This window comes from Panthera onca, chromosome C2 (genome assembly GCF_046562875.1).
Source record: "Panthera onca isolate mPanOnc1 chromosome C2, mPanOnc1 haplotype 2, whole genome shotgun sequence".
Classification (NCBI taxonomy): domain Eukaryota; kingdom Metazoa; phylum Chordata; class Mammalia; order Carnivora; family Felidae; genus Panthera; species Panthera onca.
In genome coordinates, this window is record NC_138347.1 from 54,961,823 (window position 1) to 54,989,391 (window position 27,569).

Here is a 27,569-nt window from a genome sequence, read left to right on the forward strand (position 1 = left end):
GTGAATTATTCCCCCTGAGAAGGAAGCACTGGAGGTGAGGGGGAACTACAACGTACAAAAAGGAGAGAAGTAAGTATGACGTTGGAATTAGAACGGAACGTGTCAGAAAATATAATGAAAGGTTTTGAAATGGACAAAAAGATTACTGACTGTCCTTTCAATGGAGTGCTAGGAATTGTGTGACAAATTCTTTGGGAACATCTGATTCTGTAGAGGGCTTGTGCCTTTCACTGTGTTTGTCTGTCTGGGCTATTTTACAATTTTGGTAAAACTGAGTAATGCAAATGATTCATGTACATAGAGGCACAAATAAACTTTGTTCTGTAATTCACTTCTCCCTGCTGGAAGAAGAGAGGATTTCAAAAAAGCACATTTTATTGCCCTGAGGATACTGACCAGTCTTGCATCTGTTTGAAAATTCACTTCAGCATTCCTGATTGCCTATAAATGTGTCTGTTCTCTCAATTTTCTTTTAAAATCAAGGTGGCTTTACCATCTTGCTGGCTTACTTATTAATTAACATGTGAAATTAAATCTTTGACACTTGGTCATTTTGTATTTGAGTCAAGATAAAAAAGAATATTTCTAAAAATTACCGTTTAATAAAAGAGATAAAAGTGAAGAGCTCGGTTCTCCTAACAAACTTTTTTAGAAGGCTCTAAGAAAGAAATGGCTGGCAAATACTCCATAATTTCATAACTTACATTTAGAGAATGAATTTTCTAAAGAATACAGAAAGCACTAATTGCACTCAATTATTTGTTGTAACAAAAGAATTTTATAGCTGAAGCAATTTAAGTAGAATAAATGCTGTCAATAAAATTCAAAGCAAAATTGACCTGGATAAGCCATAACTTTAATAACCCTTGTACTAATTAATAAATAAAAGTAGTCCAAATATACCACTCTACTAGATGTTAACTACTAGCTCCATCCCTATAAACATTTATTTAAAAAAAAAAAAAAAACCTATGGGGCACCTGGGTGGCTCAGTCGGTTAGGTGTCCGACTTCAGCTCAGGTCATGATCTCGTGGTCCGTGAGTTCGAGCCCCGCGTCGGGCTCTGTGCTGACTGCTCAGAGCCTGGAGCCTGTTTCAGATTCTGTGTGTGTGTCTCTCTCTGCCCCTCCCCTGTTCATGCTCTGTCTCTCTCTGTCTCAAAAATAAATAAACGTTAAAAAAAAAAAAAAATTTAAAAACAAAACAAAACAAAAAAAACCTATTACCTAGTAAAATTATCTGATTTGGGTTTTCTCTTTTGTGTATTGCTTTCTGATGAAACATTAAAGTGAAGAAAAGATTTAAAATAGAGAGCAAATAAAAGCACATAGGCAATTAACATGAATAAGTAAATTCTGATATGCCTATAGCAGTCTAAATCAGATAGGAATAGGTAAGTATAACCATCAGTGATACAAGACCTACAGATAAATTAACAAATGAAATGGTGAAATTATTTTATATAAAATGCCAAAAATACTGGACTTCACAACCTCTGTAAATACAGACCACCAACTGAAACCATCTCATACCACAGTCCTGAAAACAGCTATTATGTGTTGCTGACAGGGCTCAATACATGGTGGTCACAGCACACAAGTCTAGCTCAGAAATGTACAAATTCAATAAACATTTATTGAGAATTACCTGACCTGAAATATTTTGATAGGATGAGGGGATACAATGATGGGGGGGAAAAAAAGAAAAGAAAAAAAAAGCAAGAATTATCTTTTATTTTTTTTTTTAAATTTTTTTCAACGTTTTTTATTTATTTTTGGGACAGAGAGACACAGAGCATGAACGGGGGAGGGGCAGAGAGAGAGGGAGACACAGAATCGGAAACAGGCTCCAGGCTCCGAGCCATCAGCCCAGAGCCTGACGCGGGGCTCGAACTCACGGACCGCGAGATCGTGACCTGGCTGAAGTCGGACGCTTAACCGACTGCGCCACCCAGGCGCCCCTCTTTTATTTTTAAAAAAAATTTTTTTTAACGTTTTTTATTTTTGAGACTGAGAGAGACAGAGCATGAACGGGGGAGGGTCAGAGAGAGAGGGAGACACAGAATCTGAAACAGGCTCCAGGCTCTGAGCAGTCAGCACAGAGCCCGACACGGGGCTCGAACTCACGGACCGCGAGATTGTGACCTGAGCCGAAGTCGTACGCTCAACCGACTGAGCCACCCAGGCGCCCCAAGAATTATCTTTTAGAAGCTTTCAATTCTCACTTGGAAGAATGATACATACTTTTTGTAACACAAGGTCCTAAGTGCTATCCTTTGGTATGAAGAAAGTGCTATAGATGGGCAGGAGTGTAACCAGTCTTACAGATGTCTAAGAAAATTTGCATTGCTACCAAGGAAACAACAGAAGACTGTCATAGATGCCACCCATCTCAAGTCTTCAATCTTTTATCTTTCTATATATGCTACGTAAAGCCTCTGTCCTTTGCAACAACTCTTAAATCACTCTTCTTTTGCAGGAGCTTATCATATACTCTCCAAAGGAACCCTATTACTTTTTTTAATTTAAAAAATTTTAATGTTTGTTTATTTTTGAGGGGGGGGAGGGGCAGAGAGAGAGGGAGACAGAGAATCTGAAGCAGGCTCCAGGCTCTGGCTGTCAGCACAGTCTGACATGGGTGGGGCTCAACATAACAATCCTTGAGATCATGACCTGAGCTGAAGTCTGATGTTCAACTGATTGAGCCACCCAGGTGCTTCAGGAGCCCTATTTCTTAATCTGAGTCCTTCACATGAGAAGCCAGAAGCTTCCAATACTTCCCACTTATAAATTTACTTACAACCCCAACTATCCACAACCCCCTCTTCCTCTTCAGAATTGCATCCCTTCACCTGTTAGTTTTCATTTCTGGCTCCACACCCACTCATCTCCCTAAGGACTTTCCCTAACTGATTATCAGCCTCCTACATCCTTTATGCCATTCACATAGGGTTTTTTGTAATACTTTAAAAAATGCTTAAATATTAGCCGATGTTTAAAAAATCATTCATCTCTTCCCTAGCATCCTAAAATAATCTAAATGCATTTCTTCACCTCCCATTCACTTCTTAAATCTCTGCCACCTGGCCTCTACCTCTTCTTCACTATAATAGTTCTTGCCAAGCTCCAATAATCCCAAGTGAAAAACTGAATGTGCACGGTTTTCTCTGTATCTTGACTACTCTATAGTTCCTCAGCCAGTAGGCAGCTCCTTTCTTGCTCTTGTCCCTTGGCCTCTGCGATAGCTCCTGGTTCTGAATTTCCTCCCACTGCTTTGTCCAACGCACTTCATCTTTCTTTCTTTACTGAAATCTATTCCTTGACTCACAATAAGTATCAGTGTTCCTCAGAACTTCATAACCAGCACTGCCCACCTTCCTCCCAATGATCCAGGTCCATCATTCTCCTTAATCCACAGTTTTAACATCTACACACTTTTTGTTTAACCAAGCCCCAACTTTCTCAACTGCAGACCTGGAAAGCCAACACTCTGCTGTGCACCTCCACTTGAATGCACTACACTTAATTTAAAATTTGGACAACATGTCCAAAAGCCTATTTACCCTCTTCCTAACCCCCTCCCAAATACTCACCATCCAAAGTATTTTCTATTACCTATCCATCAACAAGACCTGGACCTAGTAAGAATCATGCTAGATTTCTCCCTCTCTTTAGCCATGAAAAATTCTTGATAGGCTCAACCTATTATTTAATGGTTCCTCAATCCAATGTCTGTTGTATGAATTAGACATTTATCATCTTTCTTTTGAGATACTGCCGTAACCTCTTGACTAGCTCCTTACCTCCAGCCTCAGTGTTTTCCCATCTTAGCCTCAATGTATTTTCCACAGTTCCCAAAATAACTGTTCTAAATGCAAATGTGCACTCTTTTGCCTAATACACTTTAACAACACCCCCCGCCCCCTTCAAGCTAAATTCTAAGTGCGTTATCATCAAATGCAAACTAGATCCTTCAAGATCCTGTCCAGTCCCACCTCCTGTACTCCCTCATTTCCAAACTAAGCTCCAATCATAATGACATCTTACAATTCCATGAATCTGCAAATGCCCTCTCATCTCCATACCTCTGCACATGCTGGCAAACGTGTACAGGTAAGAGTACACACTCTGGAGTCAGACCTTGGCTCAAGACTTAGCACTTTATACTTGTATAACCTTTGGCACGTTTTTTAACCTCTGTACCTCAGTCTCCTCATCCAGAAAATGTGTAGTGACAGTGTATACATCATAGAGATTTTAAGACTTAATGAGATAATAAATATTAGGTTCTTAGTGCAGTGCTTTTGCATACATAGGAAATGTTCAATAAATGGCAGCTATAGTCTGCTACTTTTGGTTCTTCCTACTAAAACACAATGGAGATGTTCAGTCCTGTCCTCCCTTCCTCCCCTACCACTACTCAGTCGTATTCATCCCCTCCTTATTGCTCATACTGCCCCCTGTTCAAGTTTTGTCACTGCACTCAACTACTGAATCCTGCAATTACTGTTTTCCTTAACCGAAATCTCCATTAGTCTCAGAAGTTAGAGAAACAATGACAGTGTCTTCATTTGGTATCCTATGTATGGATCCAGGGTCCAACAAATACAAAGCAATACATTCCCTATGAATGTAAAAAAATGTAAAGTATGAATTCCAAGAAATCAAAATCTAAACACTGTAGCAAAAAGGATTCACTCTTCTTTCATATATCCAGTGACTCCTCCACTGCTTCTCACTTCAATAGACCTCATTATGGAATTGAGAAGCAACATAGTTTAGTGGACAATCTGGAACAAGTCAGTTGCAAACTGCATGGAAGAGTTTCTTAAGAATTATATAAATGTAATGATCTTCCTAGAGGATGGTATTTAAGCTAGGTCTTGAAGGAGGAGTAGGAATGGTATAGAAAAGGAAGGGCTTTCCAGGCAGAGTATGTAACATGCACAGAGGAATAAGGAAAGTGGGTAACAGGAGGCAGAAGATTATTCAAGTGAACACTAGGAACAAGGGATGGTAAAGAAATACTGTAAAGGCTTCCCTGCATGTCACTCTGAGGAGCTGGGACTGGATAATATAAGCAACAGCAAAACACTCAGGTTTACTTGCATTAAAAAAACAGTACAGTAGTATGAAGGGTAAACTGAGGGCAGGAAAGGAGATAGGAAAGGAAGACCCACTAAGAGATCACCACTGCAATAGTCCAGGTAATTGACACCTGGAGAGAAAGCCAAATTACAGTAAAAATCTAATATAATCAACATATGTCGGATGTGGGAAACAAGGCGAAAGAGGAAAGAATTAAAGTTATTTACTAAGAGTATGTGTAACTCATTAGATTGTGGATTTTATTGAGAAAAGAGTTTTGGACATTTACAGGGGAATATTCTTTCAATATTTAATAGGCTAGGTATTAAAGTACCTGCAGTACAATGAAATGAGGATGTCCAATAGTTCCCAGGTCATATGGATCTGGATTTAAGAAGAAAGGTCAGAACTATTAATACCTGGGAATCACCAAGATAACAGCTGGTAAGTGAAAATTGTGAGCATAATCAAGATTGCCCAGAGAGTACTTGCAAAGCAAACAGCAGGAAGAAGAGAATAAAATGTTGGGGAACACCAAGATTTATGGAAAAATCATTAAAGAGGAACAAATCAAGGAAGTGAGAAAAAGAAGTGACAGCAGCAAAGAATACCACTGCAGACCACCAAAGAAGGGTCTTTATATGAACAAAATAGTTCTTAAATGGTATGAGTAAAGACAGCCTCTAGATTAAAAACTACATTATTAGCTTCTTTATCTACACCAATATCAGCAGACTAGTGGGAGCAAACATCATGCACTGGGAAGTGAATGGGTGGGAAGAAGGAAGAAGCAGTTATTTTTTTTCAATAGATTTGGCAGTGTAAGAAAGCAGACAGAGAAAGCAACAGAAAGAGTCTGGAGAAGGGGACAAGGGCAAGGTTTTTTGGTTTTTCTCCTTTGTTTGTAATAGGGGGTAAAACTTAAGCATGTGTGTAAGGAGCCAATGGAGAAGGAGAGATCTAAGATGAAAGATCTAAGACCAAACGGGGTAAAACTTAAGCATGTGTGGAAGAAGCCAATGGAAAGGTAGAGATCTAAGATGAAAGAATTAAGCTGTCTGGGCAAGTCTCCAAGATGGTGGAAGTGAAAGAGCTGTAGACAGGTGAACCTTTCCTTGGAAAGGTGAATGGGTATACTTCTGAAACTGGGGGAGGGAGGAGAATGAGATGAAGGCCGCTTAAGATATTGCAGATAAGTTTAGTAATGGTGGGAGGGAAGCTGAGCGAGTCCACACCACACATCACTATTTTTTGCAGTAGAGTAGGAAGTTAATTATCTGCTTGAAATGGATGTTCAGGAATGGGGTAAGAAGCCTAACAGTCACTAAGGTAAATGAAGCAAAGCTCATGAGTGAAGATAACAGCTCAAAGTGAATCCTACCACTTTTGGCCATTAGATCAAGCCCTTGGTATGAAGACCTGGAGTCTCAAACTGAATCGGGTTAGAATTAGGGTCAAAAAGGAGGATCTAGACAGCTCTCTCCCCAACAGAGACCAAAAAAGGCCTGGAGGAAAGTAGGGGTGTCCACAAGGTGTTCAGTAATCCCCCACTAGATTTAAAGTGGCCTTATAAGGACAGAAGTGGTCAACCTAGAATTGCAAGGGAGAGAAAGTTTCAAGTTAGTAACATCCAGAATTATGGGCTTCTCAAGCACTTAAAATATATTAAATGTCACCAGGAGATAAAAACAAACAAAATTTCCTATCCTTTATATACTACATTTTAAGTTACTGAGAAGCAAAAGATCTGAAATTTATCTCTTATACACAAGAGGGCCTTACAAAGTGCTTAGAGCATAGCATGGGCTCATATTTGCTCAAAATGGAAAAAGTAGTTTTGACAGACCTTGCAGTTGCCAAATGCCTTACCTTACCTTTTAACTGTAAGTGTGACATGTATTCAGATATGCACTTTTATTCTCTTAATCTCAAACTCTGCGGTTGACCAGATTCTGAGTCTTATATAACTGTTCCACAGATAGCAAATGTAATATTCAGAGTTTAGAACTTATAATTTCCATTTCAACTCTATGTAATGACAAGGAAAAGTCCTTAGTCTAGGTATATCAGGATCAAATTTCTTGGGTGCTCTATGTACTTTAGTACTACATGAGTTTAACAAAATCAATCCTACACTATTATTTTTGCTCTTTTGTCATGGAACTACTATCTGCACTAGGACACAAAGTAAAAGTAGCTTTATGACAACCCAAGAGTGCACTATATTAGTCTGAGTGAGACACAAGATATAAAAATATAGAGATTTTTATCTTATATAAAAAGGTAACAGCAAAAACCTGTAAGATGGCTGAAATGGTTATAGGAAAATTGTATCACAAAAAGAACATTAAAGTATTAAAAACAATGCCTATATAGCTAAAGATGAACTAACATTAAGGAATACAAACTTGGTTTTAATAATATGAGTGATTACTGTGGACTTAGAATATTTATCAAACTTGGGAAAAACACCTATTTTTCTTCTTTAGAACCTGGTCTTTCAAATCTCCATTAACAGCTCAGTGGCAAAGATAAAACATCTGCCAAAATACAGATGACAGCATGAGCAAGTGTCCTAATGGTAGGCATTTAGTGTAATGCTTTAACACACTGCCTCTAGACTGCTGGGGAGGCCCCATAAATAAGTACTTTTAAATAGGCATTTACTTCCTTAAAATGGCAACTTGTGTTTAAAAATAATACATTCTTTAAGAGAAAAGAAAACATTTTCATTTAAGCAAGACACGTTACTACCAGACGTAGATAATAAAAATGTTTTTTAATCAGTGTACCCTTGATTTTAAAAACTCACTTTGAACAAAGAAAAATCATTCAACCACTGAAAAGACAGTCAATGTCCCTGCCATTATTTGAGTAAAGTTTTATTTGCCAGTTGTTGAAAACTACTGAAACTGCTGATGTGCTTTAAAAAAAAAAAAAAAGTATAATTGGGCTTATAGGGGAGGGGGGAGGAAAGGAGCCTAGTAATTCATTCTGCATCTTGTAAACCAACAGGGGGGTGGCAGTTTGCCTGAAGTAGATGAAAGGAGCATTTTAGATAACTTCTTTTACCACAAAGGTCAACTGAAACTGTAGTGTCTTCAAAAAAATGCCTTCGATTAACAGTCATCTATAAATGAAACTGAAAGCAAAATCAAACTTCAGTACAAATAAACCTATAAATATGTGACTTTCTTACTCATTTTGGATTCTAAACTCAGTCTCTTAAATACCCTGGTTGGTAATTACTCGTGTTCTGAGACTGTTAACATATCTTCATACATGTCCTTTTTAAAACCACATATTAAACACACACAAAATCTATTATATCTTATGACAAACACGATCACTTCTTGTTTTATAGTCAACAAAACTCAAAAGTATAATGCCTCTATTTTTTTTTTCCGGGTTATTAACTAACTACAATAAAATACTATAAATTGTGAATTCTGTGACTGTGGGGACTTGAGCATACTTATATTGTATGTAAATGAGTACCAATTACATGTGATCTTAACCATTATTAAATATGGCCTAACAAAAATCCTATCTCCAAAAGTACCATTATAACAGTTCTTTCCGATCTGCTTGAAAACAGGACCTCTGTTTATAAAATACTATATGACTTACACTTCTTATTCTTCAGACTAGCTTTGATGCCAATGGTCTGAGTTATTGATATTTTATTACAAATTTGTAATTTGGTTCAACATGAAGGCTTTCTGATCCTACAACAGGTTTCTGAAAGCAGTATTATTTTAGGTATAGTAATAATAATGGCAATAAACCACTAATGATAACAAGAAAATACTACCTTATCTAATAACAACTCTTTAGATAATAAAGATATCATTAACAGCTCCAACAACCCAGGATGTTTCAGAGATTGAGGAAAGTGGTAACCAAGGATAAAGGCATAATGGAAGTGGCTTGAAGTCACAAACCTTTATAAATGACACAAGGAGGCTAATAATCGGTTTAAAATCTAATTAATTTAGCATTCTAGAATTCAATTTAACAATTGCTTCCTACTTTTACTCAAATTCAGTTCTGAATCTTACAAAAAGTTCACAGAAGACTGTACAGATGTGAAGTATGACAGGCACCAGAGAACCACAAAAATTCCTATCCCTCACTTTTTACAGAGGAAGCACACGTTTAAAAAAAAAAAAAAAAAAAAAAAAGCATAATGGATTCCAAAAGCCTGGGGGGACCAAACGCCTTTGGCGTTGAAAGACACCAAATCCCACTCTGCTGCAAATATGTTTGGACTCTATAGAGGTTACAGTCTTCTTATTTCAAGCGAAATCTGTATTACTATTAAGACGGTTCGCCCAAATAAAGTAGAAAAACTTGGAACGGGCAATAGGGCGTGGGGGTGGGTAGCGAGAGTTTCCAGGTAGCTTATTTCTAGAGTTAAAAAAAAAAAAAAGCACTCAAAATATTCTTCCTATTAAATGCTGGGTTGGAAATGCAACTTAATTGTGTCCTTTATGTTTCCTTAACTCCTATGTTCAAGTGGGAGGGCAAACAGGAGAAATCCCATCTTGCAGACTTCGCCAAAATGCGCACTTCTATCGCAAGAGGCCCGGGCCCTCCCACTCTCCCTCCTTCATCCCCAAATGCGTTTAAACACAGAGGAGGAAGCGGGGTGCAAAAGAGGGGGGCCCCCAACAGTTGCCACCCCTCGCCTCCGATCGCGCCCTTTCTCTCCACAGTTAATTTCTGCGCGAGGTGCACGGCTCAGAACCTTCTTCGGTGTCTTCGGTGTGCATCTGGAGGTGGAGTACGGGGGGGGGGGGGGGGGGGGAAGGAGAGGAACTCTTCTCCCACCGAGGGGGGAAAAGGAAGAGGAGGGAAAGGAAGGAAGGGGGCGCAGGATTACCCGAGGGCCCTCCTACGCTCGCACCCGGAGCGTGCAGGGCCCGAGCGTCCCGCGCTCGGACCACCCTTTCCAGGGCGACGCCGAGCCAGCCGGGGAGCAGCCCACACACCCGCGGGGGCGCCGCGGGGGCGCCGCGACACGAGTCGCCGACCCAGGAAAAAGGGGCCACTCACCGCAGCAAGCCGAGCCCAGCAGCAGCAGCACCACCAGGGGCCACATCGCGGCCGCCGTGGGGTCGCCGCCGGCGCCGCCGCAGGTGTCTGGAGCAGCCACCGAAGCAGTCACAGGCAGGATCTGCCGCCACCGCCGTCACAAGCAGGACCGGCCGCCGCCGTCCGTCACTGGCAGGACCCGCCGCCCAGGCTGCCTGGCCGTGCGCACGCGCGCTCCTGCCACCCCCCCCCCCCCCGCTCGCTCCCCTCCCACCCTCCCGCTCTCCCGCCGCGCGATACGCGCACGCGCACTCGCCCCCGCCCCGCCGCCGGGGCTGTTGACGCGAAGCCCTTCGGCTTTGCGGGCTCGAGTCCGCGCTCCGGTCTGCTCCGACGAGGTCTGGATCCCGCTCCCCCGCAATGGCACGCGCCGGACTTGCGGGTCACGTCCCGCCACCCTCCAGTCCCCACCCCCACGGTGTATTCGCCAGCCGCCACAGGAGGCTGAGCGTGTGTTCCTACGTTTACCCGGGACCTCCTTGTCCCCGCCCTCTCCGCGGTTCTCTGGTGCCTCTCACACCACCCAGGGCCCCGTGCCCTCCCTGCAACGGTCCTCTTCCGCTCTCACTCCCACCGTCACGCTTCAGGAGCGCCGCCTGGCGCTGCTCTTCCCCGACCTGGGCGTCTCCGCCCACACGAGCCCCTCCTGCCGCGTCCTCGCCCGAACCTGTGCCTGCGCCCCCTAATTGCCGCCTCGGCCCCCCCACCCCTCAACGCGAGCGCACTCGCGTAGGGGCGTCGCTACGCTTCCCCACAGTCTGGGAGCCCGGGGCGCCTCTCTGAGTGATGGGCGAGGGGGCGGGCCTGTCTGCGGCGAGGTCCCGCTCGCCCTCTTGGGCGCCGCTTCGGTCCACTTGCCCCACAAGCTTTTGTTTCCGGTGCGGTTGTGGGCTCCCCTCGCGCTTTCTCGCCTTGTTCTTTAGTGTGTTTCTCCTCTGAACAGGGTTCCTCCAGCACCTTCCGTCGTGGTGGTAAACATCTTTAGGTGTGGTTGACGCCAAGCCCCCAGGTTCAGTCAGGCACGGTTGTAAACGTTGGCTGACACACTCAAGACGTCCCTTCCCAGGATCCTCAATTGAGCCTGGTGAGTGACCCCAACTCCTGCAGCCCGCTACACCGTTCGGGGTTAGCGTGCTTGAAAAATGGGTTCAAAATGTGGACAAGGCCTTTGACTGTCTCACTGAATCATCATCCTTCTTCCTGAAGCGAAAGCCCTTTTACAACTACCGGTAACACTTAACCCTAAATGGTGAACTAATTCCTTAAAGAGTCCGTCTCCGGTGGCTACCTTAATGGGGTGCATATAGGTCTGCTCCCCTTGGTTGTTTTTCTCTTATCCGCTGGAAAAGAAAGCAGTTTCTCACCACAGGATCCTGCTTCTCCAAATCCTCTACCCGTGATGTCTCTTCCATTGCACCCCATCCCTGTCGTAATAAAATCCAGGAAATAACAATTGCCACCCCCGCCCCCGACACTGTCGCAGTATATTGTATACGTGTGTAACTTTTTTCTATAATTATTATTATTTTTTTTTGGTCTGGACCTCTTGTGCACAGCATTATCGATTCTTTCAGAGAATATTTTAAGTATTTCCTCCAAGACTTCCTATCGAACTGTGAAAACAGAAGGGGTTTAATAAATGTGTTGATGTGACTTGAGGCAAGCATTGTTCCAGTGAAATTTGTTTTTTAATGATTATAAAAAAAGAAAAACAGTTGCCTAGCAGATATCTCACTAAAATAATGGTTAATAATTATGGTGGTAATGATTTGAATGGCAGCCTTGACACCCTGAGGCTACCAAAGGGACTGATGGATTCTCCTCCAACTGCTGCTTATATGGATACAAAAGAATCATCCACCAGACTTTGAGCATTCGGGACATTGTGTATCACAGAGCAGCTGGTTGGCTAAATAAGGCTGTCAGCTGTCCCTGAGACCAACCGACCCCCCCAAAGCTGAGGAGTGACTGGGAAGGACTGTCCCCAATCTTCAGAGGTAGAGATTGAGGGATGCTCTATTTCATACTAGGAGCTGCCGAGGCTATGAGCTTAGTGTAGCTGTGTGCAGAAAATGCAGTAGGCTCATGTCAGGTGAATGAGAGGCCACCTGGGTGACTATTTCTACTCTTGGGAATGTGTTTTGATGGTGAAGCAAGAGGAGGCCTTTTCCACAGATAGAATCCAAATCTCTCTTAGATAACCTTGGGCTCTTCTCTCCAGTATCTAACCGCTTTACATTTATGTTTCCCTTTTAGTGCTCCCAAACCTTTTTATTTGGATTTTGAGCTCATCTTATCTTTACATAAGGGATTTTTGGGGGGGGGGGGGGGTCGTGGAGGGGAGGGTGGAAGGCAAGGGAGTAATACATATTAGAGTGTTTTAAACAGAGGTAATACACATTAGATTTATCACCTAAATTAGTCTTCATAACAGCCTTGAAACAGATATTATGATCTCCATTTTAGCAATGAAGAAACAAGGGTAGAGAGAGATAACGAGCATTTTGTCCACACTTATATGTGCTAATTCCTCTCTGTCTCTCATTTATGTCTATCTCCCTTGTCCTTTTTCTATCTCTTCCAAGAAGCCTTTCCCAAATGCTACTTTTCCTCTTTTCTATAATTCTCCACCACTTAAAGGATTTAATTACCTCTTCCATCATACTTTGTTCATGCTTCTAATAAAATATATCAATACATACTTCTTTCTACATATCTGTCTCCTCTTCTATCATGTCAGCTAGGAGAAAATGAATTTTTTCCTGGGTATATTTGCATCTCCAGGGCCTGGCACAGTGCCTGGTTGAGACCTAAAGAAATCAGTGTGGTATGTAGTATATAGAAAACTTTAGTCTAGCTTTGAGTTACAGCTCCAGCCATGTACTACCAGGTAACCTTAGACAAGTTTACTTAAACTTTCTGAGCCCTAGTTTCTTCATTTGTAAAGCTAGATGATAAAGATAATAGAAATTAAATCTTCAAATTGCCTTAACAGTGTAATAAGTGAACACTTTACACTTATATGAAACAGTGCCTGGTATACAGTAAGCACACAATATTAGCTCTTAATATTATAGTCTCCTTATAGTGAGATGGTTCTCCTAGAATAGAAATGAAAATTATTATCAAAAGGATCACCAGTTGCTGGTCTGGAGCCTTGAAGAAGTACTGGGACTTGGCAAAATGTCTACATTTGATTCAAGCTAGAGGCACATGTCTGTGCCCAGTGGGTAGCCCTTAATCCTCTTGCTTTTCTGAACACTTTGTTAGTGATTGAATGCCGAGTAGCCCACATCTCTGACACCTGGGTCAGGGCCCAGTGTCCTCGGATGTTATTTCAACTTGACCTAGTTATTAAAGCATAGGAGCTCCAGTCATCAAATAAAGCGATGTAGCAAGGAGAGTCTGTGCTCTCTGGTTAAGGACTAGATTTGGATGGTTAGGCAGCTGGGAGATATTGACATGTGGTTGAAGAGGTGGATTTGGCTTAGGGGGACAGAAGGAAGGCTTTAGCAGCAGGAAATGTTCTTCATCCTTGCTTGTGCTTCAATTAGGAGCAAATATTAGGAACAGAAACTGCCTCCATATACGAGGATGGTAGGACTTAATGGTTCCAGGTGAGAAGTATGCTACCAGAGTGCTGACAGTTGGCTCTGGTGTAACTTTCCTTCAGGATGTCAGATGTGCACAGGCGTGTTTTACCTAAGTCAGGGGAAACAGCATTTCCTCCTCCTCTTCCTCCCCCTCCCCCTCCCCCTCCTCCTGTTCTTGCTGCTGCTGCTGCTGCTGCTGCTGCTGCTGCTGCTGCTGCTGGAGGCTACCCATGTAGGGGGCCCACACATGACAGCTGGAAAGCACGAGAGAAAGCCAGCTTCTAGGTTAGGTTGTAAAATCACAGCAGGCTTATTTCTTTGAGAGCATGTAATGTTTGGGGTCCCGGGAAGGCCCCTCTGTATCTTGCCTAACTCATCCCTTTGATGGAAGATAACATACATGTAGTGGGTACATACTATGCACCAAGACCTCACTGTGCTAATGCATTTATTTTCTATTGCTGGCAGAACAAACTACCACAAATTTAGGGGCTTAAAACGACACTCATTTATTATCTTACAGTTCTGTAGGTCAGAAGTCCACTGGACTCCGCTGGTTTCTTGGCTTCCGGTCTCACAGGGCTAAAATCAAGGCGTTGCCTGGGCTGCTTTCCCTTCTGGAGGCTCTAGGGGAGAATCCATTTCCAGGTTTATTTGGGTGGTTGGCAGAGTTCAGTGTCTGAGGTCCCCATTTTCTTGCCGGCTGCCATCTGGGGTTAGGGGGGCTGCTTACCATCTAGAGGCCTCTTTTGGGTCATTGTGTGTAGTTGCATGTGGTCTCTGAACATCTCAGAGCTAGCAGTGGTACATTAAATCCTTCTTATGTTATCACATTTCTTCTGCCTCCCCTTCCTCTGCCACATTTCTATGACTGACTTTTCTGCCTTCCTCTTCTACTTTTATAAGTGCTCAAGTGATTAGATTGGACCCCTCGGTAATCCAGGATAATCTCCCTATTTTAAGGTCTGTAACCTTAATCACATCCACAAACTCTCTTTTGCTATGTAAGGCAACATATTCACAAATTCCCAGGAATTAGAGTTTGGCAATCTTTGGGAGGCATTATTGTGTGTACCACAGTTAGGTTCTTTTCATATTTATTCCCTTTATCTTTGTAACAGCTCAGTAAGGGAAGCGTTGTTCATATCCATTGTGTATGTGAAGAAACTGAGCTCCAGAGAGGTTTGTATCACAGGTGACTTACTTTGCCCAGTGGATTAGTTTTCTTAGGTCTACCCTAAAACCAAAAAACGAGGAGACTTAAGAAAAATTTATTCTCTCCTAGTTCTGGAGGCTCAAAGTCTGAAAATAAGGTGTCAACAGATCCATGCTCTGTCTGAAGTCCTCGATAAGAATCCTTCCTTGCCTCTTCCTAGCTCTTGGTGGATCCTGACAGTCCTTGGAGTTCCTTGGCTTGAGCTGCAACACTCTAATCTCTGACTCCGTCTTCACATGGCCTTTAACATCTCTATGTCCCTCTTCTTTCTAAATTTTTTTTTTAACATTTATTCATTTTTGAGAGACAGAAACAGAGTCCAAGCAGGGGAGGGGCAGAGAGAGAGAGAGGGAGACACAGAATCTGAAGCAGGCTCCAGGCTCTGAGCTGTCAGCACAGAGCCCAACACGGGGCTCGAACATACGAACTGCGAGATCGTGACCTGAGCTGAAGTCAGACACTCAACCAACTGAGCCACCCAGATGCCCCGTCCCTCTTCTTGTAAGGAGACCAGTCATTTGATTTAGGGTCCATCCTAATTACAGTGTTATTTCCAAATACTTAACTAAATACACCTGCAAAGTTTCCTGTTTCAAAATAAGGTCACAGTCTAAAGATCCAGGAATGGACATGAATTTTGAGGGAATACTATTCAACCCACTGTAGCCAGTAAAGTGTATTACTTCTGGACAAAAGCATAAAACCTAGCTTGTAATTTGCCACTCTTTCTTTCCCTACATCATGGCAATCAGCAATGCTCCAGACAGTGTCTGCTCTGTCGGCCTGGGCCCTAGAGTAAGGATGAGGCAAAGCAGAGCCCTGGCTGACCTACAAAGAATGTACAACGAGAATAGAAATAAATGTGTCATCTCTCCTGACAGATACCATCTACAGCATTTAATGACATAGTCCAGCCCTTCAGAAATATTCCCAGCAGCTAAGGCAGCTCCCCACTTCCTTGTTTGTATACAAAAATACCCTTGAATACTGGCATTAGCCAAAACCACTCTGAGGCCTCACTGTACCTCTTAGTCCCAGCTCCACTGGCAACGTTTTACTGCACTATTGTTCCTCTATGGAGCAAGGTGTAGAAAGAAATAGATTTCAAAGACTGCCTTTTGTATCCTTAGAGGGGCAAGTTTTCTAGGAAAAGAAAGAGTAAAGGCTAGAGCATATGAATGTCCTTTGAAATTAGCTGCAGAGTAGCTGTCTGCATGTCAGGCTGATAGTCTCCTCTCCAGTTTCAGAAGAGTTCCCCACCTGCAACAGCCAGGAATGTCTGTTGAGAAAGCTTTGTTCTCTGCCTAAACAGGGCTCTCTAGGTGTGCTCTCCCTTGCCCATCCATGGCCACTTGTGCAAAATTACTCAAGACACTGTGCCTCGTCGAGTTTGCTTATTGATGCTACATGAGTTCTCTGCGTGCATCTGCCAATCTGCTCTTCCCTAATACTGGTCTAATTGTGATGGGTGTGGGCCAGTGGACTCAAACTATCATCAGATGGGCTTTAAAAGTGAAGTGGATAAACTAGGATCAAACTGCCAGACAAGACAGATGTACATATTTGGAATCATGAGAAAGGTTGCCTGATTCCATGTGCCCGTAACCTCACTTACTTATCTGTCTTGAATGGCAGCCTGGACTTGAAGGCTCCCATGTGCCAAGTGCTATTGTTGCAGCTGCAACTTCTACCTTCTCTTCCCCAACCACAGGCCCCATGAACAACAACAGTAGGAGGAAAGGAAAATGTTATAGAAACACTATGCTTATAGGAGTAGTTCTCCAAGTGTGGTACCTGCATCAGCAACAGTTGTAGCCACTGAGAGCTTGTTAGAAATGCAATTCCTTGAGCTCTATCCTGAAACCTACCAAACCAGAAACTCTGGAGTGGGACCTAGCAATCACTGTTTCAGGGAGTCTTCTGGGCCATTCTGGTTTATACTAAAGTATTAGAACCACTGGCTTCAGGCCTGACCTTGGAAGTCAGGTGCTCCTCCTAGGAGGTAATCCATCTTGGTAAAAATGTCATCGGTGCCTCTGTCTCCTTGGATTTGGTGGGTACAGTGTAGAATCCCTGGCAACTCCAGTTGTCTCTTGGCCCACTGGGTGTTTTGTATTAGCTGCAGGTTTCTCTAACATCTTATGGTGAAAGAGCACATGCACTACGTCTGTACCGATAGAAACCAAAGTGTGCTTCAGAGTGACTTGAGGATCACTTTAGTTCTATAGTTAGTGGGTTTACAAGTAGTTGAAGAAATTGGTTTCATGGTAGTTTACAAACTGCCTTTTTTGTGTATTCATCCAGATATTTAGTATGTGAAATCTGAGCTAATGTCTTGTGAGTTTCCACTTACAAGATGCCATTTTTTAATAAATTCATTTATTTAAATTCAAGTTAGCTAACATACAGTGTAGTACTGGTTTCAGGAGTAGAACCCAGTGGTTCATCACTTACGTATAATATCCAGTACTCATCCCAACAAGTCCCAATAAGTGCCCTCCTTAATGCCCATCACCCATTTAACCCATTCCCCAACCTAATACCCCTCCAGCAATCCTTAATTTGTTCTCTGTATTTAAGAGTCTATTATGGTTTGCTTCCCTTTCCATTTTTATCTTATTTTTCCTTCCTTTCCCCTATGTTCATCTTTTGTGTTTCTTAAATTCCATGTTTGAGTGAAATCAGATGATATTTATCTTTGACTGACTTATTTTACTCAGCATAGTACCCTCTAGTTCCATCCAGTAGTTGCAAATGGCAAGATTTCATTCCTTCAATCACTGAGTAGTATTCCCGTGTGTGTGTGTGTGTGTGTGTGTGTGTGTGTGTGTGTGTGTATACCACACCTTTATCCGTTCATCAATCAGTGGACATTTGGGCTGTTTCCATAATTTGGCTCTTGTTGATAGTGCTACTATAAACATTGGGGTGCATATGCCACTTTGAATCAGCATTTTTGTGATTTTGGATAAATACCTAGTAGTGCAATTGCTGGGTTGTAGGGTAGTTCTATTTTTAATTTTTCGAGGGAGCTCCATACTGTTTTCCAGAGTGGCTGTACCAGTTTGCATTCTTACCAACAGTGCAAAAGGGTTCCCCTTTCTCCGCATCTTCACCAACATCTGTTGTTTCCTGAGTTGTTAATTTTAGCCATACAAGATGCCATTTTGATAAAAATGTAGAAATTTTCATATAGTCACATAAATGTGTCTCTTTGTCTAGAGAAGGAAGTAAATGAAACCAAGGATTCCCTGGAGGAATGACAAATCAATACCCATTTCACCAGATGACAGATTCAGAGGCACCTATGTGGTGGTATGTGGAATAGGGAAGAAATGAGTCATGCTCTATCATAATTCAAAAGAAAATTATTTGTTCGTTTTCAAAAACCACATGGGCTAGATCACCTGCAGCTGGTTCTGATAAACTAAGATAAAAGGGTCATCTAAATCTGCTCTGTCCTAAAAAGGTAAGCAGCATTCTTGCTGATAGGTGTGCATGAATGCTCCTTCCTCTGGAGATGTTAGAAGGGTTTCTGATGGACAGATCAGTCAGATTTGGTAATGGATATATTCCTCCTCTTCAGTTGTATAGATGATTCTCTTAATTTTGTCTGGCAGTACTGGATTGCCTAAGAAAATCTGCTTTCCTTGCATACTACAAATTCTTATGAAACAGAAATTTGTTGTTGTTGCTGGTATTATTTTTTGGTGTAAAGGTTGCACTTCTCGATCTTTTCCTCCTTTCTACTCTCAGAACCCTCACTGTGTTTTGAAGCATTGTAAGTATGGCCCCAGAAGACCAATGGAACATGCTTGTAATTTGTGCTCCAATAGTCATCCGCTTTCCCTGTCTCACCTCTTTGGGGGCTGAATACTATGCCTACCCAGCTTCCTTTTCCTCCCCAAGCAGTGGCTTTGTGCCAGTGGGACCACAAGTTAGATGAAAAGCTATCAAAGCACTAAGGGAAGAAATCGATAGTAATATATGTAAGTGTGCACATATATCACAAGTGACAGTCTCATTTCCATGCAAGTTAAGATGTTCTCAGTGCCTCTAATTGACACCCTGTGTATCTGGGTGCACACATAGTCTGATGGGGATATACATGGCTGGATTCATCTTATAGAGGCAAAGTGGACAGCTGCCGATGGGCTGTGATTTGATTTTGCTGGAGGGACCTTTCCATGACTACCCTAGCTGGCCCAGGCCTTTTGCCTGCTGGGAATTCCCACATCACTGGTCGCTTTGGATTGAGGCACTGAAAGTTGTTTAAATGCAAATTATTTTCTAGGAGGTAGAGACATTATTATTCATTAATATTTGGGCTTTAATGAGTTTATAAGCTTAGACGAGAACAGGCCAGAGTCTTTTGGTAATAGAAGCCAGAGAGATATGTTTTAATGATGATAGGCAGAACAGAAAAGACTGAGATCTGAAATGCTACAGAAACTATAGCCATAGACTTAAGGAATAGAAGTATGCTAGTTACATGGTGAGAAATAAGATGGATGGAAAAGAGAAAGTAGGAAAGTGGGAAATAAAGTGCCTCCCCAAGTACAGAGGTCATTTCTGCCTAGAGCTCCTGGTGATTCTTTCTCCTAAGCAGGAATGTTTACAGATACCCTGCTGAGACACTTCTAAGTATGTATGTATGTATTTATTCAAAAAGAGCTATTGAACAGCTAGTACATGCCTGGGCACTGTGGGTACATCAGGAAAACAAACCAGATAAAACACTGCCCTCACAGAGCTTGTGTTTTAGTGGGAGGGTGGGGAGAGACAACATAGGAAATAAAGGGAAGTGTGGTACACTAAATGGTGGTAGCAGCTGTGGAGAAAAGTAAAGCAATGAGAAGGGATGGGGAGGAAATGCCATTTTATTTTATTTTTTTAATGTTTATTTATTTTTGAGACAGAGACAGAGCATGAATGGGGGAGGGTCACAGAGAGAGGGAGACACAGAATCTGAAACAGGCTCCAGGCTCTGAGGTGTCAGCACAGAGCCCGACGCGGGGCTCGAACCCACAGACTGTGAGATCATGACCTGAGCCGAAGTCGGACGCTTAACCAACCAAGCCACCCAGGCGCCCCAGGAAATGCCATTTTAAATAAGGTGGTCAGGGAAGGCTCACTAGAAGGTAACATTTGAAGAAAAAGTGAGTAAAGAGTGAGCAAGTCAGGCAGATGTCAACATGGAGATCATTTCTGGCAGAGGAGACAATATATGCAAGGTCCTGCATTTGGAGCCCACCTGGCTTATTTGAGGAAGAGCAGGGGGAGGAAGACAGGCCTAGGGGCAGGGGAACAGACAGTGTGGTCAGGTGACAGTAAGCACAGGGGAGAATAGTAGGGGATAAGGTCAGAAGATCATGGCAGGGGCAGTTTACTCAGGGCTTAATAGGACTTGTACTCTGAGTGACAGGATTTTGAACAGGGCAGTGATACTCTCCAACTTTCCATTTAGTGGGTTATTTCAGGGGTTGGCCAGAGATAGTAAATTAGCAGGCCACAAGATCTCTGTTGCAACTCGTTGATACTGCTGTTGGAGCACCAGGTAAACCAATGAATATGGCTGTGTCTCTATAAAACTTTATTTACAAAAGCAGATGGCAGACCAGATTTGTCACAAGCTGGTCCTTGGGCTATTGCAGTAATCCACTGGGGAGATTAAGGTGGCTCAGACCAGAATTGTAGCAAAGGAGGTGGCCAGGAGGGGTTAGATAGTAGCTATGTTTTGAAGGTAGAACCCTCGGGATTTGCCATGGGACCAGATAGATGTTGGTTGTGGCCAGATAACTCCAGGGTTTTCAGCCTGTGCAACTAGAGAAATGAAGTTGCCACTACCAAAATGGGCAAACTGAGAAGGGGAGGTTTGTTGGGGAAGTGGGGGAGGGGTATCGGGAGTCTGTTAGAACATGATAACTGAAGATGCCTTTAGGATAAAGGAATTGGACTAGATGTTTCTTAACTCTCCTTCTAGCTCCAATATTCTGTGATTCCACAACTGTGAGAGAATAAACATCTACCCTAGTGGCTTCTGCTGTGAACGCATTCTTCAGGGAGACCTTCCACGCTGCATTACTCCATCTTTCCCAAATGCAATTGGTGATTATGCTGGCTAGAGATCAGTTGCTGGGAGGAAGAAACATCAAAAGGGAGGCAACTGGCAGCTGAAACTAGCAGGGGGAGTTGGAAGAGCAGCTTAAATCGTGTATGTGCCCGAGGAGGCTTTAAAGGGCTGGAGGCAAATTCCTGTGAATCTTAGTTTCCTGGAGGTTATTCATAATGGAGGGTTGTCAGCCGACCAGGCTAAGAATATTCAACTCATTTTCAGAGAAAAAGCAAAGCGTCATCTTCAACTTAACCTCTGCTGCTCTCTCAGAATGCCTACACTTCAGACCCACTCACCCCTGCATTAGGTACCCCTGGCAGTGTAAGCTGATTTGGTGGCCCCTGGAGACCCACAGGACATAGCCAAGGTCTTTGTCATTAGCTTCTCCAGGCCATTTCCTCCCTCTTCTCTCTCATCTCTCCTCACTGGGAGGTATGTCTTCTGTCTGCCCAAATTCTTTCTACCCAAGAAGTGGCTCTGTGCCAGTGGGGTTGTTTGCTGCATGGAGAGCCGGCAAACCACTTTGGGAGTGAGCTGATAGTAATATATTTAGAATATGAGCATTTATCAGAAGCAGCAGATGGAGGCAGCAGAGTGGAGCTCCCAGAACCGAGGGCAGGGAGTGTTTCATTCAAGTGTAAAGCGCATGCCATCTAGACTCGGCTGGCACCAGCTCATGAAACCAGTGAAGAGAAGGAGGAAAACAAAGAAAGGCCACCTTTGTGCTAGGTTCGATAGAGGTTACAGCATTGCCTGACCAAGAAGCTTCGGTGCCTCCAAAGACTGCATTCTCTCTGGGATAGGAAGGAAAACCCTTCGCAGTTGCTTTCCTTAACATTTTTTACTTTCCTAAAGCTTAATAAAAAAAAAAATTCTGAAGCCCAGAATAAGTGGAAATATAGACCATTCATTTATGTATGCATGGATTAATGCATTCATCTGACAGATATTTGTTATATGCCTCAGACATGCCAGGAGCTGTGGGATATTCTGGGACAGAGAAGAACCAGGCAGATATATATGTTGTAATTCTTAACTATTAGAGCTGTCAAAAGTATTTTAGTTTTAATTTTTTACCACCATCCCCACAACTAGCCCTTAAATATACAAATGTATTCAAGACCTGTGCTATTAACTATTTGAACTAGAGGAGTATATTTTTTAGTGGTAAATTTCCTGAGGGCATAAGTACCAAATTCAGCATATTAGTGAAGAAAAAATAATATTCCAAATCACCTTTTGGAGAAGAATACTGTGATGAAGCCATCCCATTTGGAAAGGCTGATTTTAATGGTGAATATCGGGTCTGTAGAAGGGCCCCAAGTCACCCCACAGAGGGCATATCGGTATACCCATAACAATGAACCTTGAGAAAATGCCTCTCTTCAGTTTTTGATTTTTGGGGTTTTTTTTTTTTTTTTTTTTTTGAGATTTTAAGTGTCATCAGTGAATGAATCACATATTTTTTCATATAGCCTTTATATGAGAGCACCAAAATGTGAACTTTTGCACTATTATTTATAGAAGATGTGGATCTCAAGTCACCTGGTCAGAATTAATCACTCCTGGTGATTGGTGCCACAGGAGGCTAAAATAACTTCACATTTAAATATACCAAGTTGTGTACTTGGCTCTTTCTCATGATGCATCATAGATTCCTCAAAGGAATGTGCAGCTCAGTGCCTGACACACAGTTGGTACTGAATACATCAAACAAAAGAATAAAGGCTACAGAGGGGTGCTGGGGTGGCTCAGTCAGTTAGGCGTCGACCCTTGATTTCAGCCAGGGTCATGATCCCAGGGTCCTGGAATCGAGCCCTGCGTTGGGCTCTATGCTCAGCATGGAGCCTTCTTGAGATTCTCTTTCTTTCTCCCTCTGTTCCTCTCTCTTGCTCATACTCTCTCTGTAAAAATATTTTTAAAAATTAAAAAAAGAATAAAGATTACCAAAATACTTGCAGTTATAAAGAAAAAAAAAGAAAAATTACCAAATGTTCATTTTTATCATACTATCTTCAGGATAAAATAGGTATATTAGAAAACATTCAGTTGTTATGGATGAAAATGTCTCTAATTTACATGCTCTCAAAGTTCTTTTATTTTGTTTTTGTTTTTGTTTTTTAAATGTTTGTTTATATATTCTGTAAGAGAGAGGGGAAAGGTGTGCATGAGTGAGGGAGGGGCAGAGAGAGAGGGAGAGAGAGGGAGAGTCCCAAGCAGGCTCTGTGCTGTCAGTGCAGAGCCTGATGCAGGGCTGAAACCCATGAACTGTGAGATCATGACCTGAGCTGAAATCAAGAGGCAGACACTTAACCAACAGACTCATCCAGGCATTCCTTTTAGTTTGTTTTTTAAGTCATTTATTCAACAACTTTTGTTAAGCGTTTACTCAACAAAAGATTGTGTGATTTAAGATCACACAAGATTGTGTGATTCCCTAGAATCCCTAGGTATAAAAGTCCTGTACTTCAAAGGGCTGAACCAGAACCATGTTTGGGGGAGCTAAGAGCACCACTGAAGCATAGAGCCAGAGTAACACCAGTGATGGAGAGAGAAACTGGGTAAACAGAGATTTGAAGGAAGTCTTAAAGTGGTTTTGGCAGACCAACAGTTCTCAGCAGGAGAGGTGTTGTCCCCTCAGGAACTTTGGAAATCTCAGGGGGCATTACTGGTGGTGGCACTGCTGAGAGGACGGTTCTAACATTTAGTGGATGGAGGCCAAAGATGCTAGATGCCCTGCAATGCGTGGGTTAGTCCTGTATAAGACAGCATCGCCCTGCATCCAACAGACATTTGAATGTCCCACCAGACATTCACATAGGTGAAAATCTGGTTATAATTATCTGAGACAAAAACCTGATTCCTGTCATGTATAGACACAAAGTATGACTTGCACAGTTTTATTAAAAACTGAATTTTGCAATATATGACTCCCTTGTGAGTCAAAGGAAGATTGTGTTTTGCTCTTGGGAACTTTGCCAAGAGTCATTCTCCATCCTGAAAAGTCGCATCACTAACTGTCTCATTGCTCATGGTATTTGTGTCACCAATGCAATACACCTGAATTGGTCTTCATTTGTATCCATTCCCAGTGATTTTAGGCAAATATTTCATTACTTTGTTATGTTTTTAAGTATAATTGTGCCCTACCATTTACATATAGAAATATGTTTTATTCTATGTTACTTGCCTTTTTTCACATTATTATGAAAACATTATATTGAATTTTTTAAATTATGAGCATAGATACATTATCACAACATTTATTTCAAGATAGTAAAAGGCAGGTTACTTTTTTTTTAATATATAAAAAGGGGGCACTGGATCTCTAAGCCTGAGAACCAGTGAGATGTACAAAGTAGGTGGAAAGAGCATTCTGTGCAGTACTCAAAAACTTTAATGTGTTTAAGAATCACCTGGGTATTGTGGTAAATGTGGATTCTGCTTCAGTATGTCTGGGTGAGGCCTGAGAACCTACATTTCTATCAAGCTCCCAGGTGATGCCGATGTTGCTGGTCCATGGACCACTCTTAAAGTAGCAAAGTTCTAGACAAAGGGATTTGTAGGTGTGAAGGTATCGAGCCTTGGAAGAGCTTTTCTGGGGAACAACCAGTAATTGTTATGATTAGAGCACAGAATGCAAAGTGTTATGTGGTGGGAGATAAAGTTAGATAGGAAGGCAGAGTCAGAGCAGTCAAGACCTCGTCCACCCTATTTGTACTTCATTTTGTAGATGAAAAAGCACCTTGAAATGATTTCAAGTAGAGGTTGTAATATTAGATCTCTCTGCCACCATGTGGGTAGGCTCTGCTGGATTCAGGGAGTCCAGTGAGGAGGCCTTTACAATTATGTTGCCTGAACACAGAAATAATGAGGACCTGAACCGAGGAAGCCACAGGAGAAGTGGAAGGAAGAAGACAGGTTTGCTTTTTGGACTTAGGTCTACTGGGACTTAGTCATTGATTCAGTGTGGGTAGTGAAGGAGAGAGGCATCAAGGAATACTTGCAAGTTCCTGGGAAGAGCTCTGGATAGATAATGATGCCACTGACCAGAATAGGGAGCAAAGGAGGTGATGCAAGTTTAGGGGCAGGGTTAAGAGAGAATGGTTTTCAGATAAATGAATTCAAACTGCCTATCCTATCAAAAAACAGAGAGGTGTCCAACTGGACTTTAATTGTGAGAATTTTTTTTTTTTTGAAGAGTGCATTTTGTTTCAGAGAAAAGGGAACCCTTGTACGCTGATGGTGGGAATGTAAATTTGTGCAACCACTATGGAAAACAGCTTGGGGTTTCCTCAGAAAATTAAAAATAGAACTCCCGAATATGACCCAGAAATCCTACTTCTGGGTATATTCTCAAAGTAATTAAGGAACTCAAAGAGATGTCAGCACTGCTGCCGTGTTCATTGCAGCATTATTCACAATAGCCAAGGCATGGATACAAACTAGAAGTCCATTGATGGATGAACAGATTGTAAAAAATGTGGCATAAACATACAGTGGAATATTTTTCAGCCCTAAAAAAAGAAGGGAACGCTGCCATTGTGACCACGTGGATGAACCTGGAGGGCATCATGCTAAGCAAAATAAGCCAGATACAGCAGCCATGATGCCGTTTATATGAGGAATCTAAAATAGTCAAACTCATAAAAGCAGAGAATAGAATGGTGGTTGCTGGGGCTGAGGGGAGGCTGAAACAGAAAGGTATTAGTCAAAGGGCACAAAGTTTCAGCTATGCAATATGAATAAGTCCTACTAGAGATCTACTGTATGGCCAAGTGCTTATAGTTAATGATACCATATTGTATATTTAAAAATTTGCTAAGAGGGTAGCTATTAACTGTTGTTATCACCAAAAAAGAAGAGGGCAGGAGGAAACTTTTGGAGGTAATGGATATGTTTGTGGCATACATGGTGGTGATGGTCTCATGGATATGTACTTATCTCCAAAGTCATTATGTGGCATACATTAATTATAGACACCTCTTTGTGTGAAAACAGTGTATTATATTTTACCCTAGCAGGCATTGGCTGGACAGGTACACTCATCTGCAATATTCCAGTGGGTTTCTGAGGGAGGTAGAGGAGAAATGTGAGCAATCTTTCTAAGCTCTGTGGTTGTCCAAGCCAGGTGTTAGGACAAAAAGAAAGGGACAGTTGAACATACTCATTTTATTATGGAAAGTGGCTTAAATATGATAATAACCTGGATGTCAGAGAGTAGTAGACACAGGTGGAATGAGTTTCCTGCTTCCCAAGATTAAGCTTCCTCTCTCTCTCTCTCCCCTCCCTCCCTCCCCCCCCCCTCACTTCCATCGTACACACACACACATACACACACACACTGAGTTTATAGATATTGGCATGGCAGTGAGTTTGAGGTGGTCCTATGAGGTCTTGGGCCTGGCATCCCATTCTTGTATTTAACTGTGTCAACCTCCACAAACACCATGAGCAGCTAGTCTTCATTGAGTACTGGAGGGCCAGTCCTTATGTATAATCTTCAATTTATGTCGTTTGGTTTTCACAGTAATTCTAGGAAGAAATTTTATAAATGAGGAAACTGAAGCTTATAGAGGTCAGGTAATTTGCCTAAGGTCATACAGAGAGAAGAAATGACAAATCTAGCCTTGACCCTATTTCTTTTCTCACTCATTCTGTAGTTTATTTCCTTTAACATCTCCCAGTCACACTGAAGCAATAGCTGTCCCTCTAATACCCGATGCTGCATCACACCTCTGCACAAACTAAGTAGTTTTGCTTGGAACCTCTCTTTTGGATATTCACTTGTCAAAGCCCTACCTGATATTGTGTCAAAATCCTAGCTTGGAACCACTGTATCTATGAAGACTCCTGACTGGGTGCCCTACACATATTTCCCCTCTTGCGTGTGTCATGCTCCACTGCAATTACGTGTTTATACGTCCCTTCCTCTCTGCTGGCTGTGGACTCCTGAAGGATAGGACCATATCTTAGTGCTCTTCCCTCACTGTGTCTGATGCCCGTTACTGTCCAGTAAGGGCTTTTTAACTGATGTATACAGTTATTAGTGGGTTCTCAGTAAATTTTACTTGATGTTTATAGTGCCTGGGAAGTACAAACCAGTTTCTAAAGAAAGTAGACACTAGCGATGGGCAAAAAGGTGACTTAGAGAATCATAATCTCTCAACACATTATTTATGTATAAATTTTTAAATAAAATATGGGTTTCACAATGGATTTCCTCCTCCCTGTAATCCCTTACCATTAATATTAGACTTAATTATTTAGGGGAGCCTAGCTGGCTCAGTCAGAGCAGCATATGACTTTTGATATCCGGGTCATAAGTTGGAGCCCCACATTGGATGTAGAGATTACTAAAAAAAATATATAAATAAATAAATAAATGAACTTAAAAAATAGGTTTAATTATTTAAATTTAGTTTATTGAGATCTAATATTTAATTTAAAATCTAGTTTTT

General features: G+C 42.1%; 1 protein-coding gene and 1 long non-coding RNA gene across 9 annotated transcripts in view; one reads left to right on the forward strand and one right to left on the reverse strand.

Moving 5' to 3' along the window:
* Nucleotides 1-10,349, reverse strand: part of CD47 (CD47 molecule) — a 47,412-nt gene extending 37,063 nt beyond the window's left edge. For 7 of the 8 annotated variants that reach the window (XR_013557901.2, XR_013557900.2, XR_013557899.2 and 4 more), the window contains exon 1: nucleotides 10,146-10,349. Coding sequence is in view for 5 of the 8 variants with exons in the window: in XM_078452978.2 (XP_078309104.1) it covers nucleotides 10,146-10,191 (46 nt within the window). In the remaining 3 variants the exon portion in view is untranslated. The remainder of the gene's footprint in view (nucleotides 1-10,145) is intronic. The other variant, XM_078452980.2, reaches the window with a different exon arrangement.
* A 522-nt stretch (nucleotides 10,350-10,871) lies between these two features.
* The window catches only part of LOC132683758 (uncharacterized), a 70,715-nt gene continuing 54,017 nt past the window's right edge, over nucleotides 10,872-27,569 (forward strand). The window contains exon 1 of the long non-coding RNA XR_009612368.3: nucleotides 10,872-11,268. This is a non-coding gene — a long non-coding RNA (uncharacterized LOC132683758). The remainder of the gene's footprint in view (nucleotides 11,269-27,569) is intronic.